Raw genomic sequence first — 24830 nt, 5'->3', positions numbered from 1 at the left:
CCAGGATGAGGAAATGGGCTCAGGAAGGTTAAGGGATCAAGGACACTCAGCCAGTAATTTAACCCGGGCGGTCTGACCCCAGAGCCTCACTCCTGAGAAGGACACACCGCCCTTAATCCCTAAAGCAGTAAGAAGTATGTGGATAAAACTCCCCAGAGGTGGAAAGCCCTTTGAGTTCTTAAATGGAATTACTTTCCCAGGGCACCAGTGCCTGGCCCATCATGGAAACAGTGAGGACCGTCCGGGTCCCGAGCAGAAGAGATTCGGGTGTGTTTGTTTTTCTTGCCTTTGAAAACATTCAAGTTAGAAAAGTTCAGTCATGAGCTAGATGTGGAAGTACAAGCCTGGAGCTGTCACAGCCACCCTCCAGGCCCGTCTTCCTTCTGTCCACAACCCTCCTCTGAAAGCCGTTCCTCCCTCCCCGGTTCCATGAACACGTGACTGATTGGGTTTTGTCAGGGACCCACCTTGGAAACCGGGGAGAGAGCCAGCAGTCTGTTAGTGATTGCCTGTCAGGAGGGCTCGCTGTACACACAGCAGGATGCCCTGGACCCTTGCTGCCCAGGATTGCTTGTTTCTAGATTAATATCTTTAGGATGTAGTGTTACCTTTGCTAACGCCACTGCCCCGTTGCGGACTGGAGACTTCGGACTTTTTTGTAACCCTTTCTTCTTTCTGATGAAAATAGTCCTTATGTCAAGATGAAAGAAAAGTCAAATACCAAGTAGATCAGCAAACTGATAAATAACCCTATTTATATTCATGGAAAGGTAATTGTTTAAGGCAGAGGTTTGCCTTTGTTAATTTTTATTTTACACGTACATCTTAACTTAAGTCTTACCTTTCATAACAAGAAGTCTAGATCAGTTAACGTATTTTTTTTGAAAACAAGTTTATTATGTAACATTTTAAAATATATTCTTTTTTCCAGTTTTATTGAGATTAGTAATTGACGAATAACGTTGTGTTAGTTTTAGGTGTACTACAGTGTGACGGTTTGATACAGTATATATTGTGAAATGATCTCCACAATAAGTTCAGTTAACATCCATCACCTTACATCATTACAAATTTTCTTTCTTGTGAGGAAAACTTTTAAGATCTACCCTCAGCAACTTTCAAATATACAATACAGTATTATTAACTACAGTCACCATGCTGTACATTACATCCCCGTGACTTACTTATAACTGGAAGTTTGTACCCTTTGACTACCTTCACCCATTTCCCCCACCTCTGGCAACCACCAATCTGTTCTCTATTAACCTGAGGTATTTTTCTGTTATTGTTGCTGTGTTTTGTGTGTGTTTTTTTTGTTTGTTTTTAAGATTCTACATATAAGTGGTAACATAGAGTATTTGTTTTTCTCTGTCTGACTTATTTCACTTAGCCTAATGCCCTCCAAGTCCATCCATGTTGCTGCAAATGGCAAAATTTCATTCTTTTTTATGACCGAGTAATATTCCATTGTGTATATGTACCACATCTTCTTTATCCATTCATCTGTTCACTTCTTTATCCATTCATCTGTTCGTGGACACTTAGGTAGTTTCCATGTCTTGGATGTTGTAAATAGTGCTGCAATAAGCATGAGTGTGCAGATAACTCTTCAAGATGGTAAATTCATTTCCTTTGGATAGATCCCCAGGAGTGGAATTGCTGGATCATATGGTAGTTCTATTTTTAATTTTTTGAGGACCCTCCATGCTGTTTTCCATAATGGCCACACCGTTTTACATTCCCATCAGCAATGTAGGAGGCTTCATCCAGTACCCTCTCCAGTATTTATTTGTGTTCTAATTTTAGCCAAACTGCCTTAGTAACAGTAAATACCCTCTCCAGTATTTATTTGTGTTCTTTTTGATGACAGCCATCCTGACAGGTATGAGTTGCTATCGCATTCTGATTTTTTTTTTTTTAATGTACTTATTTTTTTATTATTTATTTATTTTTGGCTGTGTGGGGTCTTCGTTTCTGTGCAAGGGCTTTCTCTAGTTGTGGCAAGCGGGGGCCACTCTTCATTGCGGTGCGCAGGCCTCTCACTATCGCGGCCTCTCTTGTTGCGGAGCACAGGCTCCAGACGCGCAGGCTCAGTAATTGTGGCTCACGGGCCCAATTGCTCTGCGGCATGTGGGATCTTCCCAGACCAGGGCTCGAACCCGTGTCCCCTGCATTGGCAAGCAGATTCTCAACCACTGCGCCACCAGGGAAGCCCCGCATTCTGATTTTGATTTGCATTTCCCTGATGATTAGTGATGTTGAGCATCTTTTCACATGCCTGTTGGCTATTTGAATGTCTTCTTTGGAAAAATGTCTATTTAGTTACTCTGCCGGTAATTAATTGGATTGTTTGGGGTTTTTTTTTTTTGCTGCTGAGTTGTTTGAGTTCTTTATATATTTTGGATATTAACCCCTTATCAGATAGATGGTTTACAGATATTTTCTCCCATTCCATAGGTTGCCTTTTCATTTTGTTGATGTTTCCCTTTGCTACAGAAGCTTTTTAGTTTGAGATGTAGTCCCCACTTGTTAATTTTTGCTTTTGTTGCCAGGTTAACATGTTAATATGGTAACAGAGCCAAAAGGATAACCCAAAGTTGTCTAGCAAATCAGACATAACAGTCAAGGTTCGGGGAGGGGGAGGGAGGGAGATCTTTCTCAGCTTCTTAACTTACACATCATCCTCTCGTCGTCTTAAGGTCAGATACCAAAATCTTTGGTCAGAACCAATATTGCAATTATGATAAATCAAGAATCGAAGAATTTCCGATTTCTCGTCTCTCTGTTCACAGTAAACATGCATATGTCAGAAAGTATATAGAAAGGAAACATTTGAGGAAGAAGAGTAAATGTGCTTTCTTAAATGTGCCTTCTTCGGGGAACGTGAAATATGTACCTCCTTAATGCTTTCCGTCACGGTGCCACTGTTCAGAGAATTAAAATACCGTGGTAGAAGGGAGCCTGCCTGACGCCCACATCCCTCCCGATGTTTAGCCCCTTCTGGTTAGGGCAGCTCTCCTAGAACTGCTCATTGAGAATTAAACTCTGATTGTTTTGGGCAGAATGTCAGGTTGGAAGAAGTTTTCCTAATAAGGAAGACTGATGTAATGTTCGTGGAGGGGGTCAGGCCCCTCCACATGTTTTATTTCCATCAGCCGGATTCCAGGGGGAAGTGGGCGGCCAAGGGGAGCTGGGGGCTGCTTGCTATTTTTAGCCAAACTGCCTTAGTAACACCAGGAGGCATGTTTCCAAGTGTTACACTCCTGGGTGCGCTGTAAGATGTTTCTCCTGGCATCTGTCTTTATACCGTTTGATCAAGCATAAATAATACTTTTATTAACATTGTAACTTTTACGCAGAGGATGAAAAAAGTATCCTTTGCAATCTCTCCTTATCCTGGCAGCTCTTCTCTGAGGTACAGTGTTTCAGGTCAACAGACAGATGCTGGCACGGGGGTTGAGGGGACTGTATTAGCTTTCAGAACAGACTGCAGCAGGAAGCAACTGCAGGCGTGTCTTCAGATCATGTTGACCAGCCGTGTTCTGCCCACAGTATGCAATCTAGACTCTCCCCCCGGCCCCAAACCTACTCCAAATGTAATAACAGTCTGCGCATTTCAAGGCGGAGGCTATTGTTTTTATACTTCTGCGTGAAGATGTTCCTTTAAACATTTTTATGAACTGGAGGAAAAAATCAAATTTGAGATAAAAGCTCGGCTCTGTGACTTGGTCGTTCCCTCTCTGGTCGGCATGTTACGTCCTTTGGGGTTTTGCTCTGTTCCGTGTAGTTCATCTCCCACCCCCTCCCCAAGCCTGCAGCCCCGGGCCTGTCGCCTCGCAGCTCCGCCCCGCGCCCCGCTGATGCCACGTCCCCGAGGCCCTGCAGTGTGACCTTGGCGGTAGAAGGCTCTCTGTGGAGTTGGGGGTCTCCCTTTCTGCCTGAAGGGGGCGCTGGGCCAGAGGTGAGGGGGGCTCCCACCCGTCCTGACCAGGGTCCCCAAGCAGCCGGGTGAATGTATTAGAGAGTGGGACGGGTCAGAAACACAGTGTCAGAATAGTTTCTGATACCGTTTGCCTTGAAGTCAGCAAACAAACTAGAAAATGGGTAAGAATTGGGGGCCAGCTTTGTGCCACGGTCGTGACAGCTCCATCCGCTGACCCGGGCTTGGCGCCTCCGGGGCTGGGCCCTCAGACCCCAAGGCCCTGCAGTGTGTCCACCCCGTTGGGTTTCTAACGGGGGAAAGAGGCAGTCCCCTCAGGCGGAGGTGCAGGGCACGTTTAGAGCTAGGCCTCCAGGAGAAGTAGGATGTGAAGTACAGATACAGGCCACATACACAGGTTCAGTGTATCAGTTAGTAGTCATACCACAAAGGAAAAAGAAGCAGTGAAATTAGATTTAATAATGCATTGTGTTTAACCCAGAGGATTAAGAATACTGTTTTCTCCCCATGTAACATAAACATGGTTAGTGAGATCATTTTTACACTCACAGCGTCTCTCGGGCTGGACCAGCCATGTGGCCAGTGCCCAGCAGCCCCATGTGGCCAGTGGCCACCATGTTTGGACAGCACAGGTCTCGAGGGTGTAAAACAAGGAAGCCACAGCCCTTTGCACCCCAAATCAATGTAGCAGAAGCAATATTAAATATTCTAAGTGGCCATCCCAATTGTGTCACATCTGCTGAACTTACAGACCTGTAGCAGCCAATCCCAGTAGGAGAGATGGAGTTTCTTCAGCCGAGGACCTACTGTGCATCAGGGCCTGCCCGAGACCCTGAGCCACGGCCAAGGGGCTGGAAGCCCTGCCCTCCCAGGGCTGGAGTAGGTGGGGTGGAGGGCTGGCATTCAGGTGGAGCGTGTAGAAGATACATCATTTCAGTGGTAAACGCTGTGAAGAAGTAAAGCAGGACGGTGGGTTCCAGGGAGACGCGGGTCCTCTTCTCGTCCACGTAGGTACCACATGGGCCATTAAGAGTGAACTGGGCTCTGTAGTGTTGACGTGTTTGCAGTTCAGCCGGAGGCAGATACTTTTTCTAATTCTCAAAGTGACGACAGAGATTCTCATTTTTCTTTAAGAGACGATTTCGTTATTGGAGGACACCCATACCCAAAGACATGGAAGCCGTTGAAGAAACTGGTTTCTATGTACTTCAAATAATATTTTGGTACCAGGCCCAGATGACAGCATCTCTCCCCAGGATCCAGCAGCTGACACAGCTGAGCTTTGGAGCATGACCTAAATAATGCAGGGAGACTGATACTTTAGGAAAGTTTCATGTTTGTTTTAACTGAGGCAAACAAATTAAAATTTTTTATCTGTCCCTTTTCCGTGTTTGCTTAAGTAAACGCTGAAACGAATTACTTCCAAAGAATTTGATCCCCATCCTGTGCATGACCAGCGAAGGCAGCGTGGCACCCGAATAATTAATAAATGTACCGAATGTGGAAGTTCGTGTTCTGAAAAAAGTCTTGTTACAAAGAGCAGTGGAACCACCACGTCTTACACGTCTGCATGCGCTGCTTGCTTGCGGGGCGGCTCAGGAGGGGCCGTAGGCAGGGTGTCTGGTGGATTGCTGGGGAGAGAAAGTGGAGCGAGAGAGAGAATATCCTTCTCACGGTGTCCTTTTGGTCCCTTTTGCATTTTGAAGGGCAGAAGTTTCTAATTGTAAAAAGTCCAAGTTACCAATTCTTTTGTTCTTTTATGGATCACACTTTTTGGTATCTACCAAAGAAATCTTTGCCTAACTTATGGTCACAAAGATGTTCCTGTGTTTTCTTCTTGAAATTTTATAGTTCGAGGTTCATATTTAAGTCAAAGATTCATTTAAGTTTTGTATGAGGTGTGAATTGCGGGTCAAGAGGGTTTATGTCTTTTGTGCATATGGAAACCCCATAGGATTTTTTTGGCATTTTTTTTTTTTATCATGTGCAGTTTAAGAAATAGGATTTAATTTTAAAAGAGATAAAAAGAAATCTTGTGTAGCAATCTGTGCAGTTGTTAGTTACAATTATGAGTTCAATTTTAAAGAGAAAAGGTGTTTTGACTGTATCTATTTTTAGGAACTATTGTGCTTTCACTCTAAAAGCCATAAAAGTTAGGTTTTGTTGGTCCAAAAGATTATGTTTATGCTTGTGTTTTCACCAGTTTCATAATCAAAATTTGATGGCAGTATTTTGTCACAGGGCAAGAAGGGTAAAATGTTGCAAGCTCTGTGTCAGAGTAAATTTAAACTAAGTGTTTAGATCAGCTGAACTTAAAAGGGTTGATAAAGACAACCTTTCTATCCTCAGGGAAGGGGAGGGGTGCTGAACTGTCGCTGGTCTGAAAAGATGTCGATAAACATGTATTTGCCAGAGAGGACGACGTGCCCTTCCAAAGTCCTTAGGTGAGGAGGGGGACCTGCCCGTGAAGGCACGTGTTGTATTATCAGTAGATGGTCCTCCAGTTGCCTTCCACGAGGGAGTGGGTCTGTTTAATGCTTTTTTTGTCATTGCATTGAGTCGATCTGAGCCCACCCACACCTCCTCTGCCCTTTCCCAGAGTTGGGGTTATAGCCACTGTGATAAACCTGAACAAATGATGACTTGGTTTGAGGATGCACTGATTTATTAATTAGCAGGGGGGCCCGTATGTCTAAGATTCTTCCAGACCTTTAAAATGCGTGAATGATGTATGGACGTTTGAGGGGGTACCCCTTCTCCCTGTTCAAGTTTGGGACCATTCGCCTGATGAACTGAGGAGTCGGAGAGAGAATCCAAGCCTCAAGTCTGTACTAGAGGAGAAGGGTGTGTCGCCGGGCTGAGGGAGCTTGCTGAGACTTCACCCTGGAGTTGAGCGGCTTACCTGCCCATTCACAGGTGTGTCATACAGACCCACCTCCCACACTCACTGAAGGGGGGGTAAGGATACAGGCAAGGAGGGCGCCCCACCCCCGCCGGAAACAGTGGAGGATGGAGTGCCTGCCCCTTCAGTGTCCCAGTGTCCTTCTGATACTACATAGTAACAATTTTTAAAAGATGATAGCATGGTGCTCTTGCTAAAGTTTAGCCTATTAGGTCATTAACATATATCATAAGTGGCTTTAATGTCTTACAACATATTTTATAGATTGACAAATTCCACAGCAAGGAAAAAGTCACTAGTCAATTCATACTTTTCTGTTTCTGTACTTAACAACTATTATATTAACCTGAGTTTATTCATAAGGCATTAACAACAAAAATACATATTACTCTTGGTTCCCTGGTATGAATTGCTTATGCTTCTGAGTTTACGGATGTCATTTTCTTTACTGGTAGCTGCAATCAAGATAGTAGATCATACTTAAAAGGTCAGGTTAGGCATAAAAGTGTAATTAAATATATTCTGCATCATTTTTACTCAAAACTGTAGTCTTTAGACAATAATGTCATATTTAAACCTGAAAATATGCATTATGCTGATACTACCATATCTAGTCACATGTGTGGACATATGCAGACACACACACACACACGCACGCACACACGGACCATGTGGCTGTGTGACTAGGACACAGACCCACTGGACAGTCAGCTCTACGTTACTCCTAAGTGGGGCTCACCCTTCACACGTCAGGGAAGAGGTGGCCCCTGATGGAACCCAACTGAGTCGGACCCTATCTTTCCTTTGCTCCTTGGGATGTTTATGTATATTCTTGTTAGAAATGACTTTTTGGTTTAATTGTTAGTGAAAACCTTTTAGTGAAAGACATTCGTACTTTGGTGTCTCCACTCAAGAGGCTGGGAGCGAGGAATCCTGGTTCCTACCTGAGCTCCCACAGCCGCCTTGCACGGAGTGGCTCCTTGCTCTGTAGGACGAGGGGCTCCAGGCCCCCTCCATCTGCACGACCCCTCACCCGCCTTTGCACATCATCACACGGATGCTGTACTCACTCCGGTGGCTTTTTCCACTATTTGTCTTGCATCTTAGAAAGACTGTGGGACTTCCCTGGTGGTCCAGTGGTTGGGACTCGGCGTTCTTACCGCCAGGAGCACAGGTTCAATCCCTGCTCGAGGAGCTAAGATCCCTTAAGCTGTGTGGCGTGGCCAAAAAAAAATGGAAAGAAGGAAAGAACAGCACACCCGGGTGTATATACTGTTTCCCTAAATGAAGGGCACCTAGTGTATAAAACACTACAGTATAATCATAAACCCCAACGTGTGTAACAGACTTCAGTATGTACGTTTTAGAAAAGAGTAATAAAGTTCGGTAAAATAAGTGCAGTGCAACAGATGTACATACTGTAAAGTTTTCTTCTTTCAAAAGGCATCTCAAGATGTTGCAGGGTTTTTGTTGTGCTGGAGATGGTCCTAAAGACCATATTATAGAAAATTCCATTTGCTAGAATACCAGATGAATGACTCTTGACTATACACAGTTATATGTAGCCCTGTTGGAAACATCCTGCAACTATAATAAATTTCCCTCATTTTTATCTTAAGAGTCATTACCGTAAATAATTGGGTTTTTTATCTAAGGATTATTTTAGTGGTTTTAGTCACTTCTCAGGGAGGGAACGTCATTTATTAGTTCTTCCCAAGACACACTTGGATAAACGTCATTTGCTGCTGGAAGGGTTGGGTCTGCCTCTCGAGGGGAAGGTCCGTTGGCTCCATCACCACTGCGTCTCATTCCCCAGCTGCTTAGGAATGTCGGGGTCAGCAGGTCAAAGTAAGAAAGGTCACAGCCACTTAAAACTGACAATCCTTTACACGGTCACCAGTCTCTTAATTGAACACATCTCTCAAGCTTGCCAAAGAGCACTTTTGAGTTGTTTCAAGAACGTTTTCCCTCTTGGATGGGAGGTTTGGATTGGGGCCTCGTGATCGGGCGAGGCTGCATCCACACCGTGAACCTTTGGCCATTAACACTGAGACTAGCGACGGCCGACTTCTAGGAGGAGATAAATCACGCTGGGTACCCGGGTCCAACTATGCACTCCTTTCACTGCTTTACCCTTGGGGGGCTTAAGTATTGGCAGGTTATTATTCATTCAGAAATGTTTAGTTCTTCAGTGGCGGGCCTCTGTTAATAGAAACCTAGAAAGTCATCTTTATAAATTAGTGTTGTTCGTCAGCATGTGAAAGATACAATTTTTTAAAAATCCAGCCTCTTCAGTGATGCAGTCTCTCAAGAGATGGAGTAACGTAGCAAATGAGTAATATTCAGATTGCTGTCTCGAAAGACTAGAGAGTGTGTTTTATAGTTGGAAGCATTTTAAAACGTATTTATAGGGACGATTTAAAAATAGTCCAACTTTCCGTTTCACAGATAAGAGGAAGCTCAGAGCTCTCTCAGTCAAGGCCACACAAGTCGTGGGTGGCACACTCACTTCTGCAGCCCGGCGGCAGAGGTGCCAGAGGAGGCTGTCTGATTTCCGAAACAAAGCCATCCTTAAGGGTTCAATTCCAGTTGTTTACGACATTATTCTTCTCGTACTTCTTATTTTTTCTACACTGAGCATCTTCTTCAAAGAGCACGCTAAAGGCCAGAACGAAAAGTATGTGGGAACTTCTGTGCTCTGAAGCTCCATGCTGGGATTTATTACTGTTCTGTGGCATGTATTTTGAATGTTATTAGAAATTTGGATTCCCTTTTAACTTGTGAGGTTTGCACTGAGAACCTTCACCAGTTTGTCTCATCTCCCTGTCCCTCTTCTGTGTTTCCGACTTAGATTGTATAGCTGTAAATAGCTGTTTAGTTAGTGGGAATAGAGCATTTACTAGTCTCTCAATGTAACGGTTGCTGGTTGATGATACAAATACAGGAATAAGAAATTCAGGGAACAAATTAGTTTCTTAGTTTCTAAACTAACTCCTTCAAGTTACTTTGCATATTCTTACAGTTTCTCCAGTGAGTAAAAGTTTGTCAAGCCTGGCTGAGGAGACGTAAACATGACCTACTTGGGCATTATAATTCCATTATACACATGGGATGTCTTCAGGATGTAGCAGGTTATGTCTGTGTAGCTGTTTGGAGCTCCACTGCAATGTCTATATCCCAGTAACAAAGAGGCAGAGGGGATAGGAGGACAGAGTTCAAGCCCGAGGTGGGCGGAACCCACATCAGAAAGGCCCTCTGTGGCTGGAGAAATCCCAGTGCACGTGGAGTCCCGGCAAACCCTGCTACCTTGATGAGAGAGGCCGTGCATTGTAGCCACCGGCCAGACCTCTTTGGTTCAAGGCCCATTTGCGCTGCTTTCCAGCCGTGTAACCTTGAGCAGCTCCGTGTATCTTTGTGCCTCCGTTTCCTCATCCGTAAAGTGGAGATGGTAAGATCTTCTGTGGTTTTTATAAAGATTAAATGAGTCGGTATAGACTGAGCACTTAGAGCCGTGTTGGGTGCATAGTAAGTGCCCAGTGACAGCCGTTATCACTAGCAGTGATGCAGGGTTTTTGTTGTGTTGGAGATGGTCCTAAAGACCAGGGTGATGCGGAGGAAATCGGGGAGCCCTAGATCGTGGTGGGACCCACAGTCAGAGAGCTGGGCAAGACCATGGGGGAGGCGGGGTGTCAAAGGTGGGGGAGCGAGGATGGGTCTAGTGTCAAAGGTCAGGGGGAAGATGGCTCCAGGAAGGAGGGTGGTACCGTCGGGGCCGGGGGCTGCAGGGCAGCCAGAGTGAGCACAGGGAGGGGACGGGCTGTGGGGCCCCAGCAGGGCCCTATCTTTAGGGTGAGGGAACCCCTTACATTAATTGGTAGAAGGCTTACAAAATAGGGTCAAAGAACGAAGAAAACTTCGTGGTAGGAAGAAGAGAAAGGTTTATTAACACAACAGTGGCTACTGAGTCACTGAAAGAGCTCACATTTCTCTAGGAGAGAACATCACAGCAGAAACACATCTAGCCACAAAAAACCCAAAAGCTGTTTTTCTTAATTTTTGGATGGAGTTTATCTATAGGTATATGTGTCTTAAGAAAAAGAAATGCAACTAATGTTAACCAATAAGTGATGCTTGTTCAGTACAAAACTGTCTTTCCTCTTAGAAAAGGATGTACTGTGGAATTATTTTAGTTTGCCACTCTGATGCCTTTAAAATCTATTTCTGTTTACCAAAACGTGCTATGTTCATTTTTCCAAAACAGTTGAAATGGATGTGAAAACAGGAGATGCTTGAGGTTAATATGTATACAAATAAGCACCATACTGGGACTTGGTTAGTTCTTTACAAGTTCCTTTAAAATTAGTTTCTTTATAATGTTTAAATGTTGCTGGGCTTAAAGAGCAAGGATCATAAGATCTGAGAGTTTATTAGGACCTTGTAGATATTACACCATAGATTTCCATGTTAAGGTTGCGAAACTGGGCCCCAGAGAGGATAAGTGAATTGTCCAAAGTCTTAAAAAGCTAGAGGCCAAGCTGGAGTTGAACTGTTTGACCATTTCTCTCTCTGGTTGCTTGTTTCTCCTTGTAAGTAGCCTGTGTGGCAGTGGCTTTGTCTCCAAGAAGGTGGCTTTACCCCTTAGAAAGACGCAGCGGTGCCCCGAGTGCCAGCGAAGCTGGTGGAGCAGCTAGTTTTCTACTTGACAGAAATCTGGGACTTTAATTAAATGCAACCAGTATTTAGTGAGTGCCTGCATTTGAGCAGAGAGGGAGATACCAAACTGAAAATGTTTGGAAGGGGAGAGAAGTGGGAGAATGCCTTTTGTTCTTCCAGGAGAATAAAGCCATTTGGTGAGTAGGTAACGGTTGTTTCTTTTGAAAAACAGGACACTTTGCCCTTGGTCATAACTTATTCGCACAAGGCCAGGCTGCACAGCCCTACTTCCAATACTCAAGGCAGCAAACATACCTGAGGTGAAAATGACCAGACGGGCTGCACGAGCCTCTTAATCATCAAATGGTTATTCGAGGAAACATGAACCACATGCAACCTTAAAGTATGCCAAATGCTTTATTTCATTGTAAGACCGACAGTTAAGCATCTGTCCTTCTTTTTCCCCCCAATTCTTTAACATCTCAGAGAAGTTCTGTGCTGACGATCTTAAAGGCGCATTAAAGATCAAAGAACATCCAAATCTTTATCCCTGCTCTCTCCCCCAACCTTAGGGGCGTGCGTTTAAATTCATAGTTATGTTTGCACTTACGACCCCCCTGAACCCAAGGCAGTACACCCTCATTTGGCTCCTATGAACTCATCTTGATCGTGTAAATGATCATCCTCAGGACCGTGATCTGTACACCTGTTACCAGGGGCAACAGTCAGGTGTTGGATCTCCACCCTCACCCAGCAGCCGTGGTTTGCTGTGGTGGGAAGACACACGCTGAAGCCTGAGTGTAGAACAAGGCCATTGAGGGACTAACATCATAAAGTCGTAGAGGGAACTTAGTCCTTCTTGAACTGAAGCCCCTGTAGGAGTTTTATATTCTGTCTAGTTTATGAGCTCCCAGAATTAATCTGTTGCGCTCTCATACGGACAGTGCTGAGCTAATCCCAGCCAGAGAGGACGCCCCTGTGGGAACACCCAGCAGTTTATCTGTCGTTCGCTTACCTTCCTACATGTGGAACTGGTTGGAATTCGGCAGTCCAGGGTGGGCCCTGTTGCAGGATGGCCTGACGGGGCACACCTCGTGGACCCGGCAGGGCACGGCAGCCAGGAATGACCAGGTGCTGGTGCTTGGCGGTGACGTGTCCCTCGTCTGTGTGCAGCGGGGTGTCGTGAGGACGCTGCAGGTCACAGCCCTGCCTTCAGAGTCCTTACGAGCTGCAGGACCCGGTTCAGAGGGCGCAGGTTTGTAACTCATCGTGCAGTGGCTTCTGTATCACACAGTAAAAAGGGAAAGAAAAGCCCGCAGCCTGTCTGTCCTGAAAGCATGAATGTGTTCCAGCTTCACGACCCAGGAGTCTCTCTGGACAGTTGTCATTGCTCCATGCCGGTCAGTGTGAACCCTGGCAACCCAGACCTTGATCCACAGGGATGCGCTGGGAGTTTCCAAGTTACGTAGAAGTTGTTCTCCAGAAGTTTACTTTCACATCGTTCATTTGAAGCTTGGGCTGCAGGTCCCCAGAGACAAAGCGAACTGTAGTAATCATTACTAACACTTTAATAAACCTTGTCTGTTTACTGAGCACTTTGGACAGGGTGATGTACGATAGCACAAGCCTTTGCACCCAGGCTCTGCCCTGACCTCGCTAACCTGACCCACGGGGCATTTTTCAGCCATCCTCCCAGGGCTGCTGGGATGTGTCAGGCCAGCCCAGGTGTGGGAGAAGTCGGCCCCCGCCTGCCACCCCACGTGGCTTTGTGAGCAGAAGGTGAGCAGCCGGTCCCAGGCTCAGCGCCCACCCCCAGCCCAGTCTCCAGGCCCCCCTCCCGTGCGCCACTGCTGTCCCCTTGCCAGTGAAGAGGGAGGTCCCTGCAGGAAGAACGTGATCTGCATCATTAAGGTCTGCTCTTAAGGTAACCAAGGTGGATGTAGTCGTGCTGTCTCTGGGAGTCTGTTGAGCTCACCCTGGGGACAGCATGCGTCTGGCCAGCGCCATCCCACTGCCCAGGTCAGCCTTTGCCCCCTGCCCCACACTGCTGCCCGGCTGGCTGGTCTCTCCAAGACTGCTTTAATCAGGTGGCAGGAGAGATTACTGAACTGGAAAGTAAAAATGGTTTCTACAGCCCTATTTATCCCTGTCAAATCTGAATCTTCCCCATCCAACTAGCATGAAACTGTTCTTGCTAAAAGCTGTGCCCAAACCGTCGGGGTGGGAGGACGGGGATTTGTGATTTCCTGTCATGGAGAAGGAAATCCCCTGAGTTAGTCCTGACACATCCCCTTCCTGGGCTGCCAAGATCTTCATCTTTGCACCATTTCACCCTGGAAAGAATGAAGTTCAGATTCAGAGATCTTAAATATATTCTTAAATGTGTAAGTATTTAAAACTTTGATGATTCCGATCCTAAAGACCTTGGTTGCTATGGCAGCAAAGAGGCATGAGAGTGGAGGTCCTCAGGAGGGAAAGATGACCACAGACTTTATAAAAACCACATTGAAGGTCCGGCTTCTTTTATGTTGACCTGCCTGGCTCTGCAGGTACTTGCTCTGTGACCTTGAACAAGTTACTTAACAGGTTCCCAGCTTGTAAAAGGACCATGGCAGGTGCATCACAGAGTCTAGCCAGCTCATTCCCTGAGGTATTGAAGCCTTGAGAATTGAAGGAGGGGTGAGAGCAGGTTTTCTTAGGCTTTCTGAGTTGGGGGTTGTGGTGGGGAGAGGAGAAAAAAGCTGGGAGAGGCTAGATGGAGGCAACTTTAACACGAGGACCTCATTGTCCTGCTTGAGTCTCGGCGCTCTTAACCTGACTTTCCCACCTTTACACGGTGTCTCCAAGACGTTCAGGTCAGTTTCGCATTCTCATTTCATTCTTAGAGAAAGGACAGCAGAAAGAAATGGGGAAACCAAAAAAGTGATAACTTTTTTAAAGGTGTTTTACAAATACTAAGTATTTTATTTTTATTATGTGAGTTTCAGGTGTAAAGCATTATAGTTCCCCATCATACACACTGCAGAGTGATCCCCCCGCCATACACTTGACCCCCTTCACCCATTTTACTCACCCCAAACCCCCTCCCCTCTGGTAACCACTAGACTAATCTCTATGTGTTGTGTTGTGTTGTGTTGTGTTTATTTACTTAGATTCCACATATGAGTAAGATCACATGGTATTGGTCTTTCTCTAACTTATTTCACTTATTAGCACAGTACCCTCCAAGATCCATCCATGTTGTCACAAATGGCAGGATTTCTTTTTGCTTCTGTGGCTGAATAGTATTCCATTTTGTGTGTGTGTGTGTGTGAGATATATTAATATATCACATATTCTTTATCCATTCACCTGTCAGTGGACACTTAGGTTGAATCTATATCTTGGCTGTCGTAAATATGCTGCAGTGAGCATTGGGGGTGCATATATCTTTTCAAATTAGTGTTTTCATTTTCTTCAAATAACCAGAAGTGGAATTGCTAGATCATATTCTAGTTCTATTTTTAATTTCTTGGGGAACCTCCATACTGTTTTCCATAGTGGCTGCACCAATTTACATTCCCCCCAACAGAAATTTTCCCTCCTTCCCACATCCTTTCCAGCATTTGTTATTTCTTCTCTTTTTGATGATGGCCGTTCTGACATGTGTGAGGTGATATCTCATAGTGGTTTTGATTTGCATTTCCCTGGTGATTAGCTATGTTGAGCATCTTTTCATGTGTCTGTTGGCCATCTGTATGTCTTCTTTGGAAAAATGCTATTCGGAGCCTCTGCCCATTTTTTAATTGGGTTATTTGTGTTTCTGTTGTTGAGTTGTCTGAGTTCTTTATATATTTTGGATATTAACTCCTTGTATAAGGGATACACGATTTGCAGGTATCTTCTCCCATTCAGTACGCTGCCTTTTTGTTTTGATGATAGTTCCTTTGCTGTGCAGAAGCTTTTTTAGTTTGATGTAGTCCCACTTGTTTATTTTTGCCTTTGTTTCCCTTGCTTTGGAATCAGATCCAGGAAAACATCTCTAAGACTGATGTCAATGTGACAAGTAACTCTCAGTAAGAGATAGATAACTTAACGTAAGAGTTAACTTAAGAGTAAGAGAAGATAACTTAACGAGGACTTTAGTGACTTAGAGTTGTGCATTTTGTCATCTCAGAATCTGGGTGTCAGAACCATTTAACTCAAATATTTTTTTGAAATATTAGGATCTGTGCAGATATCAAGTCAGACACTTTCAGATTCAAAGCAACTGTTCTGCCCTCCCTTCCCCCACCCCTCCAATTCTCTTCCTGTCACATTCCTCTCCAGCGCAGTGTAGCGGAGTGGAAAGGGTGGCACTGTTCTTCATGCAGTATATACTAGGACCACATCACTGGAATGCCTGTCCATTTCTTGTGAAATGCTACGTTAATTTCTTGAACTGTCACTTATCACTAACGGTAGCATCTCGGCAGTTTTAAGCTCTCTTGAGTTATTAGCAAATTCGATGGTTTTTTTAATGCCCAAATGAGTAGGCTTGACCCCATGGACAAAGTTAGAACCAGTGGTGGTCTGAGCTTCCCTGGTGTGGCTTCTTTGAAGACTGGCTTCTCGGGGGCCATCCCTCATCCTGGGGCAGAGGAGACCCCACGCAGACACAGGGCACGACGTGACGTCTCGAGCAGCACTGCCAGGGCGGCTTCGTACAGCCAAGCTGAAAATACCTGCAGATACAGCTGCGGCTCTGGCCATGGGGAGCCCAGCTGGCCCAGAGGAGGGGGCAGTGCCTCCTGCAGGGCCCTGCAGATCACTTCCAGTCCCGGTGCCCAGGCCAGCTGAACGTTGGGGAGAAACGGTCCAGGAATAGGATGCGTTTTGCAGTGGGTAGGAAATAAGAAAGAGAAAGGCGGGGAGGTCAGAACGGAGCATTTGGGGATTCAGAATGAGAGCACTGGTGGGTGGTTTTTAAGAGTCCCATTCCTGGGCCGGTTCTAAATACGTGAAGGCTGGGCAGTCGACCCAGACCACACAGACATCTGGAACTTCAGCATCCCGTGGATCCTGGCAGTGGCAAGGCTGCTTTTAAAGGACTCCAGTTAAGCCCCACAGGACCACCCAGGGTTCATTGCTGTTGGAATCCTGGAGGCCCTGCCTGGATCAAGCATCTGCAGCCGTGTTCCCCTTATACTTCTCAGTTCCCAAGAAGGCGTCTTTTCACGGACTTAAATGTAATCACTGTACTGGGTAATTACAGCAGGGAATCGGAGACATGGGAAGGAATTTAGAACTCCTTGACAGATATTGCCATATCCAGTGATACTTGATAACAGATCTAAATTCCTTTTTTTTTTTTTTACCTTTTTATCAACAGCTTCAGTTCCTTTTATTGCTTTGAATTTGAAGGTTAAATACCAATGGATAGGAGGTCTTGGGGGTTTTGCTTTTTAGTTTTATAAGGTTTCAAGTTAGGAGCATAGCTTTGTGTCTCTGTGGATCGTTGCTATTTTATTCGCTTGTTAGAGTGCCACCTTCTGTTGAAGTTTCTTCTCACAGCTGTGGGTCACTATCTGATCTGGATAAAGGAAAACATCTCAGATGTAAACTACAGCTAGACAGGAAAGCTTTTGAGTTAAGATAAGAGTAAGATTTTAGCTGATTGCTAACTGCTTTATTGCTAACCTCTTTATCAAAAATTAAAATTCAAACTGTCCCTTCCTGATGGAAAACACTTGGGAAATTAAAACTACATTACTGTAAAATTAATAATTTGTTAGTGCTTATTGAACCCCTGCAGGTGAGAGATGGGTGTCGTTTGCATGTTTCAGATATGGTACCAAATGTCAGTTTGTACCATGTAGAAACGATTGGCAGTTCAGGGTTTCCTACTAAATTGGGGGTAGAGTAGATTTTGCATGTGTTTTTTAGGGAGCAAAGGCAGAAATTAAAGTAGGTCTTCCCCCCCCCCGCCCCGAATCAGCCTGTGGTATTTATTGACTAGAGAGTTGACAGCAATGAAGCAGGCAAGTTGGATTCACGTAAATCTGCCAAAAATAACTGAAGTGTTTCTTTCTTAACTCCCCATTGCGGTAGAAGTTTTCCGAAAGTCGGCTACAGGTGAGAGCGAGGGCTGAGGACTCAGGTCAGAAGCTGTTCTCTTAGTATCTCTGGTTCTGTTAAAATGCAGAGCGGCTCCCGCGGGTCAGACAGTGTCCATCCCCGGCATCTGTAAACCGGTGTGGCTCACCTGGGGGCCGAGTTCAGTTCGACGTCGAGATCAGCGGTGTCCTCGGTGGACCTCGGGCTCCCGCGGGGCGGGGAGGGGGCTGGGGGCGTCGGGAGGGGTGGTCGCAGTGCCTCCCGTCTCTCCCGGCCCGTCTGAAGGTGTCCTTTTCTCCCCGCAGGGACGCGCTCAAGATCCAGCAGCTGCAGCAGCAGATCCGCCTGGAGCGCGAGGCCCGCGCGCGCCCCTCGCCGCCCGCGTCCCCGGAGCCCCCGGAGCCGCGCCCGGAGCCCATGAGCGCGCTCGCCGCCCGCCCCGCGCCCGCCGCCCGCCCCGCGCCCGCCATGCAGGCCTCCGGCTCCTTCAGCTACGCGCGCCCCAAGCAGTTCATCGCCGCGCAGAGCCTGAGCCCCGGCGCGCCCCGGCCCCCGACGCCCGCGTCCCCGCCGCCCCCCGAGCCCGAGGCCCCGTGGAGCGCGCTCCCGCCGCCGCCCCCGCCGCTCAGCCCGCAGGCGGCCGCCCCCGGGATGGACGCCTTCCCGCCGCCGCCGCCGCCGCCACCGCCGCCTCCCGGCCCTGGCCCCGCGCCCCGCGCCGCGCGCCCCGGCCCCGCGCCCGCCGCGCTGCTCCGCGCCCTGCTGCCCTCGCCGCCGCCCGCCGCCGCCAGCGTCTCCACCGGCGTCTCCGCGCTCGGCCTGCCCCGCGCCGCCCCCGCCGCGTGAGTGCCCGCCCGCGTGTATATGTAGCGGGGTCCAGCAGCCGGGGCGGGGCGGGGAGCCCGGCTGGGTGCCCTGAGGGGGATTGCAACCTCCGCGTCCGCGGAAGCGAGAAATGAGCTCACCCACATACATGTCGTACACGTGAGCTCGTACACGTACGGATTGGAGGGGAGAGGCATGTCAGTAACTTCACGTTGGTGCAGAAAAGTGAGACCCTGTGCAAGCCGGCCAGAAATGATGGAGCCGGCCCTGTCCCCAGACACAAATGATGGAGCCGGCCCTGTCCTCGGCCACAAATGATGGAGCTAGTCCTGTCCCCAGACACAAATGATGGAGCCAGCCCTGTCCCCAGACACAAATGATGGAGCCGGCCCTGTCCTCGGCCACAAATGATGGAGCTAGCCCTGTTCCCAGACACAAATGATGGAGCCAGCCCTGTCCCCAGACACAAATGATGGAGCTAGCCCTGTCCCCAGACACAAATGATGGAGCCAGCCCTGTCCCCAGACACAAATGATGGAGCCGGCCCTGTCCTCGGCCACAAATGATGGAGCTAGCCCTGTCCCCAGACACAAATGATGGAGCCAGCCCTGTCCCCAGACACAAATGATGGAGCTAGCCCTGTCCCCAGACACAAATGATGGAGCTAGCCCTGTCCCCAGACACAAATGATGGAGGCGGGCCACAAATGATGGAGCCGGCCCTGTCCCTGGCGAGCCATGATCTCTGCAGGGATTGCACGATCCTCTGTCCCAGTCTTTCTGAATGGCTTTCCTTATGTCACAGTGGTGACGTGACAGCCTTCTGAAATCTTTACTTAGAAACTCTGAGGATAAATAAAATAATGTCCACAAAAGTAGAGGAAAGCCTTCAAAAGAAACCTACGGGCAGGTAGGTGTCTGTGCGTCTAAAGAAATGAGTAAGAGCTAGAACTCACCCTTTTGACTGAGGGGTTCAGAAATGTGTGCTAGGCAAGGTCAGACCAGTTCCCTGTCTCAACCCTTCCTGTTGAAATCTTGCTTCAGGGCTCGCCAGGATCCCAATAGTGTTCAGAGAGAAAAGAAGGAAACCCTAAGGAGGGTTTAGTACTGGAATAAAAATGCGAAGACCTTAGAATTCCAGTTCTCTTCATTCACGTGCAAGTTTTCCACCCTGGGGTGTGCTGTTTGCCCACGACAAGGTGTGTCCAGGAGCTCCTGTTAGCTGTGTCCTGTTTTGTTAGGCACTTTCTAAATGCTGGCTGCAGGAATTCTATGTTTGAAATCTGGCTCCTTCTCAAAGTTTTATTAGGAAAAGCTCAGTCAAATGACAACATAAATAAGTCGAATCAGGGAGGAGAGTCTGGATGGTAAGGATGTATCATGGGCATCTGCTGAGAGCTGAGTCAGTCCGCTGGCCTGAGAAAACCTTTGTCTCTCTCTCCTCCTTTTGTGTTTGAGCTTTCATTTGGCGGCTGGGGAATGAATATTATCTTGCTTCAAAGAAGCTAACTGTTAGAAAGGGAGGGGGTTGTTACCTGACCCTCGTTGTCCTCTTTTACTAAGAAATGGCACCAAATCTTGCTTCCCGGAAGACGAGTCCTATATAAATCATCCGCCTATTAGTTCTCAGGTGGAATTTGAACAAAGATGCATCTACCAGAAGCCTTGGTGGTGGAGGGGTCATACCTTTTATCATCTTAAGTAGAAAAAGTGGTTTATTCTGGTTTTTGACTTTGAAATTCTCTTGCGTTAAGCAGTTTTAAGGGCTTACCTCGAGTCATAGACGAGCTGGCCTCTTATCAGCATCTGTCGTAGTTACTCATACGGAGTCAAAATAATTTTGTAATTGTTCCCAGAGAGGGTCCAGCAGCTCCTGCCGCTTCTTAAAAGTTACTGGATTGGGGGAGAATGGATACATGTATATGTAGGGCTGAGTCACTGCGAAACCATCACAACGTAGTTAATCGGCTGTACTTCAATATAGAATAAAAAGTTTAAGAAAAAAAAAGTTAATGGAGAAATCACGCTGGTTTTGTGCTGTGGGAAACTGTAACCCAGAGGTAGGTAGTTAGGCGCTGTGACACCAGGGTCCAGTGGCAACCCCAGGCTTCCAGCTCTGTGCCAGCCCAGAAGCCACTGTTGTGTGGTTACCCTCTTGTCTTCAAAAAGTTTTCCTGTTGCCAAATCACACACACTTGAAGAATTCATTCTTTTGGTTTGATACATGTGACTTTTGAAACATTCTTTTCCTCTGGTGAATTGTGGGATCACTCGTTTTGCATTCTGAATTAAAACCAAAAAAGTAGCTATTTATCCGTAGTAATAATTCAAGTAATTTGCCAAAGACCGAGTGTCCCTTTCAGGGTTGCCATGACCAGTTGGCGTCCTTGAATTTGTAGGAACTGCCGAACTCTTGTCAAGTGACTCTTTTCAATTACTTACTTATATGTCATTGGGTACTCATGGTGATTGTGACAGCACACTCAGTTTCACTTACACGTCGTTTCTCTGGTCGGACAGTTTTGCCATGTATGTCAAGTGCTACTAAATGGACCGATTACACGTGACTCAGTGAAGTAGAAATCCATTAGTTGGATTGGTTTTGGTTGTTGTGGTATTTTTTTGCCTACCTGTTGTACCAAAATAGTGAGTATAAATTTCAGATATCTCAGTTTTCTTAATCATCAGTCGTAGCACTGGCTGTTGTGTTGTTTGTATGTTTAGCATCGTCCTGTTTTCATCTGTCGAAGAGTAGGTCTAAGTAGTCTGTGGAGATGAGGTTCTGCTTCTCGCGGCTGGGCAGTGGAGGGCAAGGCAGGGGGCGGAGGCAGGGAGGCCCGGGACAGCGGCCTCTTCCGGCACAAGTCCTCACGCGTGGATGGGGTTTGGGGGACTTCTGTGCATCCAGGCCCCTCGCGCCTTTCCTTCTTCAGACAGCTGCCTTCTTCCCCGGGCCGTGGGGTCACCTGCAGGGAAAATACCGCCTTCTCAAAGCTGGTGACGGACACAGATGTTCAGGTGACTAAATCTCTCAGACGGAGGCTGTGAGGATCACGGGCCTCAGCAAGAAAGCTGTTGGCACTTTATAAAATGAATGTATTCCCCTCCTCTCAGAATCGCTGCTTCCATTGCTGTAATCCTGTCCCCTGCTCAGTGAATCAGCCCGAAAGGCGGTGGGGATCCAGGGCATTTGGGAGTGCCACCCCCCTCCTGGGAAGAGGGCAGCAGCTCTGCCTTTGCTGGTCCCAAGTGGCTGGGCAAGTCTCAAGGTGGATCAGATCAGACCCGACCCAGATGGCCCGCTGGGCACTGCACTTCTCACCCACCTTCACGCTCCTGGAACCTGCTCTCAGGCAGCAGGTAGCCGCGGTGCTACCATGTTTTATACTCTGAACTGCCTCTTTTATAATAAGCAGGCTTCGCTGCGTTTGTCAGCAGAAAAGCATGTGTCAGTAGGCGCTGTGACGCATATTTTATCCTGCAGCCTCTCAGCTCTTGATAGGCAGTATCTCCTTGTCCTCTCTTTCTCCCTGACTTACAAGGAACAGGTAGGTGGGGACAGCGTCATCATTCTCCCTTCAAGGTGAGAGGCACCAGGAGGGGGCGGGTTTCCCAGGGTTCTGGAATTAGCCTGAGCAAGGAGGGACTTCACCTTGGGGTGTGGCCCAGGCTGATCTGTAATCAATCTGGTGTCTAATATTTTTTGACTAAGGAAGCCTGCAGACCAACAAAACCCCCCAAGTCTTAAGGAGAAGTTTGTAACAGATTACATGATAGTTTAGACGTTTACAAGTCGGGACTGTGGTTAGATAGTAACTAATAGAAAAGACAGAACCTGCAGTGGACTTTGCCACAGGAAACAGGTAGACGCGGAGGCCCTGAGGGTCTTGTCATTGGGCTCATTGGGGTCCAGCATCTTAGAGGATTGCACAAAAATGCACATCCAGTCCCAAGCAAGTATTCCCCAGAAAGTAACAGGCGGGGTCTTGGGTGATGGTTCTGTTGAGCTACCTGCCCCAGGAGCAGCTGGAAGAACACCTCGGTCCTGGGTGACCCTGCACGGTGCGTGGGCGGGCACAGCGCACACACGTGCGCCAGGGCCCAAAGGCAACGTGGAGAGAGTGTAACGTTAGTGTAGAGTTACGCGCTCTCCTTGAAGCACAAGCTTCAGGTGCCCACCTGGACGCCAACAGCTTTGGCTTCATAATAAAAATCAGTAAAAATAATAGAATTGATGTACAGAAACTTAGTTTGTGGATCTGAGGCTCTTTTTTTTTTTGAATTTTATTTTATTTATTTTTTTATACAGCAGGTTCTTATTAGTTATCCGTTTTATACATGTTACTGTATATATGTCAATCCCAATTTCCCAGTTCATCCCACCACCACCACCCTCCCCGCCACTTTCCCCCCTTGGTGTCCATACGTTTGTTCTCTACTTCTGTGTCTCTATTTCTGCCCTGCATACCGGTTCATCTGTACCATTTTTCTAGGTTCCATATATATGTGTTAATATATGATATTTGTTTTTCTCTTTCTGACTTACTTCACTCTGTATGACAATTTCTAGATCCATCCACGTCTCTGCAAATGACCCAATTTCGTTCCTTTTTATGGCTGAGTAATATTCCACCATGTATATGTACCACATCTTCTTTATCCATTCGTCTGTTGATGGGCATTTAGGTTGCTTCCATGTCTTGGCTATTGTAAATAGTGCTGCAATGAACATTGTGGTACATGACTCTTTTTGAATTATGGTTTTCTCTGGGTATATGCCAAGTAGTGGGATTGCTAGGTCATAAGGTAGGTCTATTTTTAGTTTCTTAAGGAACCTCCATGCTGTCCTCCATAGTGGCTGTATCAATTTACATTCCCACCAACAGTGCAAGAGGGTTCCCTTTTCTCCACACCCTCTCCAGCATTTGTTGTTTGTAGATTTTCTGATGATGCCCATTCTAACTGGTGTGAGGTGATACCTCATTGTAGTTTTGATTTGCATTTCTCTAATAATTAGTGGTGTTGAGCAGCTTTTCATGTGCTTCTTGGCCATCTGTATGTCTTCTTGGGAGAAATGTCTATTTAGGTCTTCTGCCCATTTTTGATGGGGTTGTTTTTTTAATATTGAGCTGCATGACCTGTTTGTATATTTTGGAGATTAATCCTTTGTCTGTTGAATCGTTTGCAAATATTTTCTCCCATTCTGAGGGTTGTCTTTTTGTCTTTGTAGTTTCCTTTGCTTTGCAAAAGCTTTTAAGTTTCATTAGGTCCCATTTGCTTATTTTTGTTTTTATTTCCATTACTCTAGGAGGTGGATCAAAAAAGATCTTGCTGTGATTTATGTCAAAGTGTGTTCTTCCTATGTTTTCCTCTAAGAGTTTTATAGTGTCCAGTCTTACATTTAGGTCTCTAATCCATTTTGAGTGTATTTTTGTGTATGGTATTAGGGAGTGTTCTAATTTCATTCTTTTACATGTAGTTGTCCAGTTTTCCCATCACCACTTATTGAAGAGGCTGTCTTTTCTCCATTGTGTATGCTTGCCTCATTTGTCACAGATTAGATGACCATAGGTGCGTGGGTTAATCTCTGGGCTTTCTATCCTGTTCTGTTGATCTATATTTCTGTTTTTGTGCTGGTACCATATTGTCTTGATTACTGTAGCTTTGTAGTATAGTCTGAAGTCAGGGAGTCTGATTCCTCCAGCTCCATTTTTTTCCCTCAAGACTGCTTTGGCTATTCGGGGTCCTTGTGTCTCCATACAAATTTTAAGATTTTTTGTTCTAGTTCTGTAAAAAATGCCATTGGTAATTTGATAGGGATTGCATTGAATCTATTGATTGCTTTGGGTAGTAGAGTCATTTTCACAATATTGATTCTTCCAATCCAAGAAAATGGTATATCGCTCCACCTATTTGTATCATCTTTCATTTCTTTTATCAGTGTCTTATAGTTTTCTGCATAAAGGTCTTTTCTCTCCCTAGGTAGGTTTATTTCTAGGCATTTTATTCTTTTTTGTTGCAGTGGTGAATGGGATTGTTTCCTTAATTTCTCTTTCTGATTTTTCATTGTTAGTATATAGGAATGCAAGAGATTTCTGTGCATTAATTTTGTATCCTGCAGCATTACCAGATTCATTGATTAGCTCTAGTAGTTTTCTGGTGGCATCTTTAGGATTCTCTACGTATAGTATCATGTCATCTGCAAACAGTGACAGTTTTACTTCTTCTTTTCCAATTTGTATTCCTTTTATTTCTTTTTCTTCTCTGAATGCCTTGGCTAGGACTTCCAAAAGTATGTTGAATAATAGTGGTGAGACTGGACATCCTTGTCGTGTTCCTGATCTTAGAGGAAATGCTTTCAGTTTTTCACCATTGAGAATGATGTTTGCTGTGGGTTTGTCGTATATGGCCTTTATTATGTTGAGGTAGGTTCCCT

The 24830-nt window shown here is 46.2% G+C and overlaps 1 protein-coding gene across 9 annotated transcripts in view; it reads left to right on the top strand.

Annotated features, from left to right (window-relative positions):
• Window positions 1-24830, top strand: part of PALLD (palladin, cytoskeletal associated protein) — a 378549-nt gene that overhangs the window by 317278 nt on the left and 36441 nt on the right. For 7 of the 9 annotated variants that reach the window (XM_082468820.1, XM_082468827.1, XM_082468819.1 and 4 more), the window contains one exon: window positions 17876-18412. In XM_082468820.1, coding sequence (XP_082324946.1) covers window positions 17876-18412 — 537 coding nt within the window. Of the gene's footprint in view, window positions 1-16560; window positions 16719-17875; window positions 18413-24830 lie in introns of those variants that run through there. The other 2 variants (XM_082468826.1, XM_082468824.1) reach the window with 2 other exon arrangements.

The sequence above is a fragment of the Balaenoptera physalus genome (genome assembly GCF_965194825.1).
Source record: "Balaenoptera physalus genome assembly, chromosome: 7".
NCBI classification, from domain to species: Eukaryota; Metazoa; Chordata; class Mammalia; order Artiodactyla; family Balaenopteridae; genus Balaenoptera; species Balaenoptera physalus.
This window is presented reverse-complemented; position numbering and strand designations above follow the sequence as displayed.